At 56.7% G+C, this 11,935-nt stretch overlaps 1 protein-coding gene across 1 annotated transcript in view; it reads right to left on the minus strand.

Annotated features, from left to right (window-relative positions):
- CNNM3 (cyclin and CBS domain divalent metal cation transport mediator 3) overlaps positions 1-11,935 on the minus strand; it is a 23,708-nt gene that overhangs the window by 3,011 nt on the left and 8,762 nt on the right. Inside the window, exons 3-9 of the mRNA XM_045283834.1 lie at positions 11,516-11,915; positions 3,682-3,825; positions 2,987-3,136; positions 2,589-2,758; positions 2,328-2,424; positions 1,895-2,007; positions 1,359-1,497 (exon numbers count right to left, since the gene is read on the minus strand). Coding sequence (XP_045139769.1) covers positions 1,359-1,497; positions 1,895-2,007; positions 2,328-2,424; positions 2,589-2,758; positions 2,987-3,136; positions 3,682-3,825; positions 11,516-11,915 — 1,213 coding nt within the window. The remainder of the gene's footprint in view (positions 1-1,358; positions 1,498-1,894; positions 2,008-2,327; positions 2,425-2,588; positions 2,759-2,986; positions 3,137-3,681; positions 3,826-11,515; positions 11,916-11,935) is intronic.

The following is an 11,935-nucleotide window of genomic DNA, read 5'->3' on the forward strand; positions in this document are numbered from 1 at the left end:
GTTCTAACAGCACTGTCTCAGGGGAACCGCTGCTTTCTCTAACAGCACTGCTTGAAGAGCAGCTGCTGCTGAAACACTGGAGCGATGGCCGACTGAGGGAGGGAGGAGGAGAAAGCCAGCGTCCCTGGTGCAGGGGGCCGTGTGGCATGACCACAGTCCCAGCAGCTGTAGGAGCAGGTGGAGCCAGGCTGGCTCACCTAAGGAAAGCCAAGACCAAGAGGCCCTGCTCATCAGAACTACTATGCTTGCTCTACAACGTGCAGGTTCCGAGACTCCACCATTTGCCGTTGTGAACTTTCACCCTCACTACCAGACACCTGCTCCCTGAAATGCAACCACACCGCAGAGGGGGTATCAGAACTAGAGGGGCCCCCATCTGAAAAGTGCACACCGCTGTGGGAGGGGCTACAATTCAGGGCCTGAAGGGCACAACGCAGGCAAGCCTGCCTCCCCCCTCATCCCCCCAACCAGCTGGAGCCAGTGCTGAGCATCCAGGTGGCCCAGGGTGGGCTCCCGGCCCTTCCAGCTGCGTGCCACACCGTAGTCTGAGGAAGACTCTTCTGGCAAAGCTGCCAAGTGTCCTTAAGCTTGGGCAGAAGCAGCTGGAGCCATGTGTGCCGGCTGTGACACCCCTGCCCAGACTCCTCGCCTGTACCTTGGGGGCATCACCACGCCTCTCAGAATTGTGGACAAGCCCGCCAGCCCCAGCGAAGCTCTGGGCCCGGCCCCTGGCGTGGAAGCAGGCACTGGTATCCCTCACTGGGAAGCCAGGCCCAGTTCCTGCCCCGGGCCATCTGTGACCCAAACTGAGGAACACAGCTGGGTGTCTCCTGGAAGTCCAGGAACAGCCACCTTCCCAGATGTGCTTCCACCTTGCCAAAGGTTCGCCTTTCGGAGCCTTGCCGGGGTGGGTGTGAGGTTTGCCACCTCAGTCGCCCCAGCTCTCAACACCCACTGCAGGTCTGCTTCCTCCGACTTCATCTTGCTGCTCATGACGCAGCCCTTGGTGTGGCAGGCTGTAATCTAATCGGGAAGGTGCCTTTGTGATTTCTGGAACAGCACCTGCCAAGCCACCACTATCTGGGGTCAAATCCTGCTCCTAAATTCCCAGCAGAGTGTCTGGACTTGGTCATGTTCCCATTAGCAATGAGACCCTAACCAAGTCGGATCATTCCCAACCGGCCCCTGAGAGGACAGTTACATGAAAACAGCAGGAAGGGGGGGCAACCTGGGGAGAAGGGGAAAAAGAGTAATGCAAAGCAGTATGTGGACAGAGCGAGCGAGCGAGCGTGTGTGTGTGTGTGTGTGTGTGTATGTGTATGTGTCCAGTCGCCCTGTGACCTGCACCACACAGTTACCTGCTGCTGCTGCGGTCTTGTCACTGAGGAGCCTGGTCTGGCTGCCGGAGACCATGTGGATGTCCAGGCTCTCAGGGGACTGCGGGAGACTCTGAGTGCGGGTGGCCAGCAGAGCATTGAGGTACTGCAGCCGTGTGACCTGGGGAGAGAGCATGGCATGGCAGGTGTGGAGGAGGAGGTCGGAGAGGCCACACCGCCCCCCAGCCCCCAAGCACCAAGACAAGACCGGAGAGGTACGAGATGCTGGAGATTGAAAAGAACTTCGAAACTAGGTGTGGACGAAGAAGAGCCATTGTGCCAAGTGATACTAAGACTTCCCCCATAAAGTGGTGGACAGGCCTGGAGACAAGTCCAGTGGGCCTCGAGGGACCCGGTCACCCTTCAGAGCAGGGGCAAGGGGCAGGGCCTTGCCCCAGGAAGTCTTGGCACAAACACAGCGTTGACTCTACGCCCATGCAGAATGCGACCAGCTGGTCTAGTCCTTGGGACACAAAGCTGGTGGGAAGCCAGCGTCAAGGAGCTGCACAGACGGTCACCTTAATGAACTGCAGGTCAGAGAGGGCCCTCACGGTGTAGTCGGGACAATACGTGGATGAGCGGGTGCCGTCGGCTGGCTCGGGCTGCAGCGAGGACACTGGGGACTGGTGAACTAGTAAGAGGAACAGTAGGAGCTAGGGGTGCGTGCACTGGGGCGGCACCAGTACCGCTTCACCACGCCCCGGCTGAGGAAGCCTGGCCCAGGACTCTGGCGGGGACGGTGAACATGGGCCCTGCAGGGCACAGCTGTCCGGGGCTGGGTGGGAGCAATGAGCCCTTCCCTCCACCCCACCCCACCCAGCAGACCAGAGCCCAAGGCCGCTTGCAGGGAAGGTTTGGGCTCCGTGAAGGGCAGGCAGCAGTCCCGGGCTTGGAGATGCACAGCAGCTCCTGGAGTAGGGGCAGGGTCGGAGCCTCCCAGCAGCTGCTCACCAGAGGACGGTGCGGTCAGGGCAGACACTCCGTAGTAGGTGAAGGCCCCATTCTCGAACCTCAGGCCCTCCTTCCCGATCTCCACCTCAACCCTGCCCTAGGAGGAAGGGGGTGGGGGAGTAGAGAGAACACACGGTGGCTGGTTTATCTTCCCTGTTAGAGGTGAGCGTGAGAGAATCCAGTGATGAACGTCCCTGTTGCCTGGTGGGGGTGGTGGGATGGGAGGGCAGGGGAGGGCCCAGGAGGCGCCCGCCTGGGTACCTGCAGGATGAGGACGAAGTAGTCCACGGGCTGGCTGCGCTGGTACAGGAAGTGGGCGGCGGCCAGCCGGTTGCTCTCGTCGAAGTGCACTTCCTGGTTGACACTGGGGTGCTTCAACAGGTGCAGTAAGACCTTCTCGGAGATTCGCAGCGGGTTGAAGACATCCACCTCTGCCATGGGGGCGGGCGGGCGGGGGTGGTGGGGCGACAGGATGACACACTGTGTCCACAGGATCACACGACCAGCCTCTAAGACCCGCGATGCTAAGGCCCCAGCGGTGCTCATCAGAGGCCCCCTGGCCAGCTGGCCCTCCAAGAGCAGCAGGAAGAGCCAGCATGCCCAAGCTGAAGCTCAGAATCCCTCCCCCAGGGGACGGACGCCTGGGCCTGCACCCTCACCTCGGGACAGGAAGCGCTGGGTGGCCAAGAGCAGCTGAGGCGAGATTTTCACTTTGAACGCCTCGTCAGACACCTTGAACAGGGAGAAGTCCTCCTTCCGCTTGAGGGGGGCACTCAAGACCGCGGGCTTCTGCCTCACCTTGGTGCCACCTGCGGGAGTCAGAAAGGCAGGCTTAGGCACCGGGCTGGAAGTGCAGAGGAAGACGGGCGCCCTGCTTGGAAAGTGGACAACACCGCTGATATGACAGCCAAGCTGCTCGAGCCCACATCCTCAGCCCTGAGAGAGACCCTTGTCCAGGAGGTCTGCACTCGCTAGACAGATAACCTGGTGACCCTGTCCCTGCAGGGACCCAATGGAGGCGTGGTGTGCTGGGGAAACACGCTGGGGTCAGAGCAACAGGATGGAGGGCACAGAGGGGTGCGAGCGGCCTGTGTCCCCAAGGCTGTCAGCCTGAGTTCTGGCCATCAAGCTGAGACAGCGGTCCTCCCCACAAAGCACACACTGTGGATGTTAAAGGAAATCACAGCACAGCCCTGAGAGAGAGCCCGGCCGATGGGGCTGCCTGTCAGGAGGGGGCAGTACTGGCCGGGCAAACAGGGCCAGGCCACGAGGAAGGGCGACCTGTGTCCTCTGGGACCCCTGTGCACCCTCACAACTCCAGGTCGGCTGAGGGGGGCCGCGGGCGCACACTTACGGTGGTCTTCAGACTCGTCCAGGATCTCCGACTTGATGATCTCCTCGATGACGTCCTCCAGGGTGACCAGGCCCAGGACCTCGTAGAAGGGGTCACCCTCGCCCTCGTTGTTCACCTTCTGCACGATGGCCAGGTGGGACTTCCCTGTGGCGAGGGGACACTCGCGTGAATGACTCGGGGCCACAGACCTAGGCTGGGCCCGGGAGGGCTGGGGCTGCAGGGGGGGCCACAGCTCCGGGTCTCCAGGGGGGGGCGTTGCAGCTCGCCCCAAGGACAAGCTCGCTCCCAGCAGGGCACGAGCTGGCAATGATGTCCCTACAGTGTACCTCCTGAAGCAGGTGGCCTTCAAGAGTCTAAACTGGAAAGAGAACTCCTCCCCCCACAAAACCAAACGCATGCCAAGGAGCCAGCTGCAACTCCCAGGGACCTCAAGGCCGTGCAGAACTGTAAGTCTTTGTTTCCTCTGATGGAATGGCCCCAGCCCAAAAGCCTGCCTTTGTCTGGGTGTTTATCCTTGCAGTAGTGGACTCACATTTGTCTGTCTGTGAAGGACTAACCACCCCGCGGGGTAGAAAGCCTCCTCTTTCCTTCCCACTGTTCCCCTTGCTGTTGGCAGGCCAAGTTTTAACCCACTGTGCCACCTGGGCGCGCTCTGCCTTCCTGGGAAAGGGGAGCCCAACAAGACCACCCAGCCTGACTCCCCAAGGCAGGGTCTCCTACAGCCGCCTCCCGGTTTGCAGAAGGAAATGCCAACAAGTGTCCTGCTGGAAGGGAGATGCTGCTGCTGGCTACCGTCAGGCTGGGCCTGACTCACGTGACCCTATGCACCCTTCTGTTGTCCCCCCTTCCGCCCCGGCTGGTTTTCAGAAGCAGAGCACCGGGCTCTTCCTCCTACTCTTAGCCGGGAAGCTCTGCTGAAACCGGCTCGGTATCACAGCTACACACAAGCCTGCGATGCCAGATGGGGTGTTGGTGGTGGTGGTATGTGTGTGCATGCACGCAGATGCACCCGCTGCGGGGAAGGCAAGAGCCTGCCGCTGCCCCAGAGGGTGCCAGTCCCTGCTAAGCGGTCAGGGTAAAGATGAGCTGCGATCGGAAGCTGCCCTTTCCTCTGCTGGAGCCTGGGGTCCCTTACACTTGCTGCCCGTTTCCCTGATTTCACCCATTGCTTTTGGTTTGCTGAGGAAATGTGACTGGGAGAAGCCCGAGCCTCAGCATGCCACTACATTCCCAAGTTTACAATTGCAGTAAGTCAACGTCCATCCTGAAGCCTTGTAACTGTCAACGGTAGAAGAGCGTTAAGCCATACTTTACCATCTTCCCAGTCGCCACTGTTTAGAAAGGAAAAAGAAACGAGGTTAATAATAATATATTCTACTTAACTCAACAATAGTGGGTTATGTGTTGGGCTGTTACCCCCAATGTCAGCAGTTCTAAACCAACAGCCGCTCAGGGAAACAAAGATGAGGCTTTCCACTCCCATAAAGGGTTAGTCTTGGAAGTCCACAGGGGCGTGCCCACCCTGTCCTATGAACTGGACACTATGAATTGGAATCAATTTCAATGGCTGTGAATTCTAAAATTTAATTCAATGTGCCCCAAATATCACTTTCATATGTCATCACTATATATAAATAGTAGTAAATGTTCTGCCCTGCCCCCCAACTTCACAAATGTCAGTCATACTGGTCTCTCTCCCTCGCGTGCCATGTTGCTTTTACACAAGACCTACACAATGACCTGCTTCTGAGAAACAAAGAAATTCAGAGAGGATTTTGGCTTGGGGTGGGTGAGTGGGGTGAAACCAGTGTGCAGCCTTGGGCTGGTTCAAACCAGCAGCCCACCAGCCACGCTAGATAAAGGTGAAGCTGTCTGCCCCTGCAAAGACTGAGTCACGGAAGCCCTATCCGGGCCGCCGTGAGCCGGCATCAGCTGATGGCCGTGGGCTTGGTGTACCCCCATCGGCAAGTAGCCCCGCCGGGCTCCTTTCCCAGCCGCCCTCCCTGACCACCTGTCTGTGGCCACTGCACTGTCCATTTCAGTTTGGGGGTGTGCCTCAGGAGGTTCTGTTTGGGGCTGGGAATGTGCATATAAATGATTGGTCACTGCTACTCTGCGTTGTCATTCCAGTGTAGGAAGGTTTCATGGACCCCCGGGTGGCTCCCCTTATGATCTGCTGTCACCTCCGGCCAGGTCCAGCTATGTCTCCTGTGCCTGCGCTGGCCCAGTCGTGGCCAGCAGCCACGGAGATCACAGCTGGGGGTGAAGGGAACTACGATCGATCAAACCTTTCTCAGCGAGCACCGTTGGAGGACAGAAATGTGCATAGTAGGCCAGGCATGTTCCTGCCCTGCAAACCCTGACCCTTGCTTCCCAAGCTCAACTCCAGAATGCCCCACAGGAAGGGGAGGCTGCTTTAAGAACCTGTTGGTACAGCATAACCTTAAGTCCACTCCTTTCTTTGGGTCAGTCATACGTTCTACACTGTTAGGCATTGAACTGTTCCCCTCCCCGCCAAAATGTCTTATAAATCCCAACCACCCCTAAATCAGTGGTTGTAATTCCACCTCGTAGAGGTTTCCTTCCTTTCATTAACGAGACAAGCTTAGGGCAGTGTGTGTCTTACATCAATCGATCTTGAGATGTGGAAGAACCGATTGAGCAAGCAAGTGCGCAGGCAGAGATGGAGAAGAGAGGTGGCTCCTGACATCAAGATCACCAAAGAGCCATGGGACAGAAGCTGGATAGAGAGAGACAAGGACCTTCCTGCGGAGCCAGCAGGAGAGCCTTCCCACAAAGCCAGCACTTCGAGGGTGAGCTTCGAGCCTCCCACATCACGAGAAAATGATTTCTGTCTGTGAAAGCCAACCACTCCTATTAGTGATGGCAGCTCCAGATATGGCGGATGCCCACTGCATTTAACTACAAACCAGGAGGTAAGTACAGGTGGGGCTTGACGTCAACAGGTCCATTCGGCAGGCGCTGCCCTGTTCCTTCAAGCATGGGCCCTCCCCGAGGTGGCAAGCCCCAGGAAGACTGTGGGGGGAAGTCAGATCCTTGCACTCTCTGCCAGACTGCTGTCTCTTCCCACCACAGGGGTGGGCCTGCTCCCTGCTGCTGGAGACAATGGATTACCTCTCTCTGAAGCTTAAGACCATTAGCCTTGGTTTCTGTAGGCGGCTACACACCCTACTGATAATGGTTCCTATGGAGACCCAGAGTCAAGTTAAGCTGCCACCCGAAATCTTGCCACAAGTATACCCCCAATCCCTCCTCTTCCTATTGCGTGGGTACCCGTAGACCACCCCCTTCCATTACTGTAATACCTATAGCACAACCCCTTCCTGTGATGTGAATATTCACCTGTAATTAGGGGGCTTGCAGGTCCCCAGAGAACATAAAAGCTTGGGGAGCATTAAAGATTTTCTCTCCCTTCACGTGAACCACCAAGCGGGGCTGAGGTGAGCATGCTACCATGACTTGTGTCTGACTCCATTTATTTCTATATTTCTCTTCCATCACTCATGCTCTATAACTTTAATATAATCTTTGCTTATTATCGCTGTACAATTGCGCCTACCAAACCCGTAATGATGTGCTAGGAGCTGGCTTCTCCTGGCAGAAGACCCCATGCCAGATGGCTCAAATGAAAATGAAAAGTCCAGGAACACCTACTATTATCAGACCACTAACCCGACGCCCAGGAAAGGAATAAGGCTGTAAAACAATTCAGAGATGGCGGCGACTCTATTTCAACAAATCCAACATACCACATTGTGGCACACAGCCCAACATCAGAGGTGTTCAAAGTGAAAAAATATGTAGTGGTTCAAACGCCCCCAGGTGCTCGGCTGGAGACAAGGTAAGGCCGTCTGCTCCCAGAGGTTCGGTTTCAGAAACCCTAGGGAGCAGTTGCTCTGTCTGTCCTACAGCCACCGAGAGCCGGCATCAGCCGGTTGGCAATGTGTTTGTGTGGGGGTGGGGGTGGTATGCCACCACAAAGTGATTAACTTATTAACTTGGTAAATTGTCGCAACTCTTGAGACATACGGTATCATTTACCATTCTGCAGTTGAAGGAACCCTGGTGGCCTGGAGTTAAGAGTTAGGCTGCTAACCTCAAGGTCAGCCTATCAAACCCACTAGGCGGTCCCTCAAGGTTTGACCTCAGAAAAACCAAAACGGGCAGGTCCGCTCTGTCCTCCAGGGTCACTGTGCATCAGAACCAGCAGGTCAGTGGTGTGGTGTGGGTTATCTTGCAGTTCAAACCTAGGGCCATGGAGGAACAGAGGGCTCCTAAGCCCATTTCTTTAAACCACCATGCTCAGCTGACTCTCACTGAAAAAGACCCCTCACCTCTGGGGGTCTTACATAAGGTCAAAGAACTCACAGGGCTTTTGTCTAAACAAAACAAAGCATGTTACCCGGGATGCTGGATGCCCCGTGGGTGAGAATAAAAGGGAAATGGCCCCCTATGCTGCCTGCCTCACCCTCCGATAGGAAAAGGCCTGGGACCCTGGAGGACACCCTGCCCTGTTTGTATTGGACAGGCTGACCTCAGCCTGCAGGTGCCATCACCACGAGGTCACGCAGCCCGCCCCACCACGTGACATAAACCTCTCAGGCCAGTTTACGGAGGACAAAGACTCAAACCAGTCAACAGTCTCTTTGACTCTCTTAACTGAAGCCCAGGCTCTGGAGGCTCAGAGCAGAGGGGAGTCACCTCGGCTGCCTGGTTTCAGGGAGCTGGTGGCCCCTCTTCCTAGTGAGTGCAGGAATGAAGAGTCCTCTGATTCCAAGCTTTCTGAGCAGGCAGAAGTCTTATTATCAGGGCCTACCATATGGAGATGACCCAGCAATAAACAAACACAAGTCCAGCCTTCCGAACGCCCCCTAAACCAGCTGCTCCCGTGTGCTGCTGAGTGGATTCCAACTCACAGCGACCCCTCCGTGGCACAGCAGAACTGCGCCTTCCGGTTTCCTAGGCTGCAATCCTTACAGGTGCAGATCACCAGGTTTTTTTCTCCCTCGGAGCCACTGGTGGGTTCGAACTGCCAACCTTGTAGTTAGTAGCTGAGCACTTAACTGTGGCACCACGGGCCTTCTTCCTGAACTAGTGTTTGCGCGATGCATTCTCAAAACAGAACGGGCAGTCAACCTTGAGAAAGCAGTAAGGGAGGAGGTGGGTGGAGGGAGGGACTGAACCTTACTCCTCTCTGAAATCAGAAACCACACTGAAACACGGCGGCTCCTGCCTGCGCCCCGCTCCCCCTGGATGAAGGACAAGCCTCATGCAGTCCCAGGTGAGCGAGCTACAGGTAGTCGCTGCAGGCAGCCCGGAGCTTCCGAAAAGGTCTGTGGGCTGGTTAGCATGCTAAAGATACGCTAGAATTCGTCAGATCCAGGCAGACCCTTCCACAATGCTTAATTTGAAGACAGTCTTGATGCCGCGGGAGTGTCCTTTCCCGCGGTCTTTTTAACGCAGATGTCTGAATATGGTGCAAATGTTCGGCAGAACCACCTGCGTGGGTCTCCTCTCAGCAGCCCTGACAGCCCTCTCTGCCTTCTGCCAAAGGCGCACCAGAACGCACGTGGCTACAGGGCAGAGGCTTCCCAAAGCTCTAGTCCGCCCCTGTATCCTCCCGCGGGGCTGACAGGGAAGGCAAGGGTTGAAGAGAACATGTGCTTCTTCCGACAGCACCAAAGCTCTCTCTGGTGACAAAGGCACACCGCAGTAAATCAGTGTGTCACCGGAAGTCCATACGCTGACTGTGGGGCACCCCAAGCGACAAAGTCCCAGGAGAGAGCAAACAGAACAGGACCCGCCAAAGATACAGGCCGGCGCCCCTCACCACCACCACCACATGCGCTGGGTAGCACGAGAAGGGGATGGAGTTGTAAAGCCTCACAAGGCTGCCAGCTGCCCTCTGTGCCTAAGCAGCGAAATGAAGGCAAAGGCTAACAAGGAAAGAACTTCAGCAAGGGAAAAACAAAGGCGTCTATCTGCCCCAGGACGGCACTGAAGTGGAAGACGGGAGCGAACGCACTCCCCACAATCGCCAGGCCCCTGACATTTCCTCTGTAGGTCCTTAACCTCACCACTGCCTGCGCACGGGGCACTTCTCAGCATGCCGTTAGCAGGCAGCTTCTGGAGCAGTCTGATATAAACAGAAGGGCAACCCACTCCACAAACCCTGACACTGGGTTGCAGGACCTCTGTGCGGTCGGTGGGTTCTCCTAGGCACCCTTGGAGCAGGCGCAATGGGGGCCTCCCCTCTCTACCCGCTTCTTCACACCACCACTTAAATCTGCCCAGCTCGACCACTGGACAGCCAAACAACGCCCGGCAGCTCCTCCCAGGCCCTGCTCTCCTCCAACAAAGCGAGTCTGCTGGCATGTCTAGAAGCTGCAGATTCCGCACCCCCAGATCCATCTCTTGTCCTGGAGTTAAAAACCCTGAACTCATTGCTGGGGGTGGGTGTCATTACCTCTCACTCCCAGTGACCCTGTAGGACAGACTAGAGCCACCCGATGGGGTTTCGGAGGCTGCAATCCTTACTGGAGCAGACTTGCCTCATCTTTCCCCCCTGGAGCAACTGGTGGGCTGGAACTGTGAACCTTTCAGTCAGCAGCCTCACGTGTAACCCACCGAGCTACCAGGGCTCCTTACACAGGTGCTTGCATGGGCCCTTTCTGGGGAAACAGCTGGGAGCACCTATGAGATTTTCTTCAGCGTCTGGCTGGAGCTGCCAACAGGCTCCCCCTGTATAACAGTAATTGCCTAACCACTTTAAGCCCCAGGTGTGTCCAGAATGATGCGTGCAGAGCGCCCTCTAGTGCCTGTGCACAGCAGCAGTCAACGCAAAGCCTTACTTGGGGGCAGGTGCTCAGAGGCCACCTCCTGGTGTCAGAGTAAGGCAAGGCTTCCTTACCTGAGGGTTTGCTCACTCCTTCACCTAATGCTGGGGAGTGGCTTTAGGGTTAATGCCCACCTGGAGTCTCGGGGTGACCCTACCACCACCCGACGGAAATTCCAGGGTGAAAAGCATGGCTGATGGCCCAGGAGGAAACCAATCTCTGGGGGGGCTCCTGCAAGTCAGGTAAGGGGCAGAGGATGGCTGAGGTGCTCACACTTCCTCACACCTGGAAGGGTTCAGAGGCTTGACCTTCAGCCTAAAGAGTTGCTCAGCTGAATCACAGCGAAAGGAGGGCAGGAGAATGAGGAATGGGAATCGAGGGAGCACTTGACGGAAAAAGGAGATTTCCAAAAAAAGAAGGGTGATTAGGTCAATCCTGTAGTTGCTTTTGGTGAAATAAAAAAGACATGTTTTCTCCATACCTGCAGACAAGTATTTTCAAGTTATCCCTTCTCTGGGCTCAGGAAGGCAGCGGTCAATGACCTTAAGCATGTTCTGGAAACACCATAGGTCAGGCAAATTTGACACAAGTGTACAGAAAACCTGGAAATGACAGTCTTCACTTCCTTCTGTTAAGTCTATCCAAGAGTTTGGACCTGCTATAAGGTTCAAGCTCCCAGAAATGGCCTGGGAGAAACAGATGCTGCCGATTGCTTCCAAATCATTTAGCACATTTTTTTTTGGGAAGGGGTCCTGAGAGGGTTGCAATAGGTGAGCTGATTCAGAATATGCATGGCTTGCTGAATAGCTCTCATCTACTCCCTAAACCTCCACCTGATTTGTTTAAAAACTGGGCCCCCTCCCAGGTCTCCTTGCCCTTGGCTCTGGCTGGTGGATTCCCTAAATCCCCGCCCCCCCCCGGGGGTGGGGGGAGACGCTGGCAGTGCCACCCGCTCCGAGGCTTCCCGGCCCAGTTACCTCGCTTGAACTCCTCCAGCACGGCATCCAGCTTGGTGTCATTGAAGACGAAGTGGAGCGGGTGGTTGTAGAAGCGGGTGATGGTGCTGAGCGGCGTGCAGTCCTCGGGGTCCACGAAGGCCAAGTCCTTGAGGTAGAGCATGTCCACGATGTTGGAGCGCTCCTCCTCATACACGGGGATGCGCGTGTGGCCGCTCTGCATGATGCTGGCCAGCACGCCGAAGTCCAGCACGGCGCTGGCGTCCAGCATGAAGCACTCCTCGAGCGGCGTGAGCACGTCCTCCACCGTCCGGTAGCGCAGCACGCCCTTGCTGAGGTCGCTGTAGGGGTCGCCGCCCCCGCGCGCCAGCTCCAGGACGCGTTCGCGCAGCCGCCCGGGCCGCGCCGCCAGCTCCAGCAGCTGGCCCACGGGCAGGGCCA

Source organism: Echinops telfairi, unplaced genomic scaffold, assembly GCF_000313985.2.
Source record: "Echinops telfairi isolate 266 unplaced genomic scaffold, ASM31398v2 ScPeMD7_7467;HRSCAF=8505_1, whole genome shotgun sequence".
Lineage (NCBI taxonomy): Eukaryota > Metazoa > Chordata > Mammalia > Afrosoricida > Tenrecidae > Echinops > Echinops telfairi.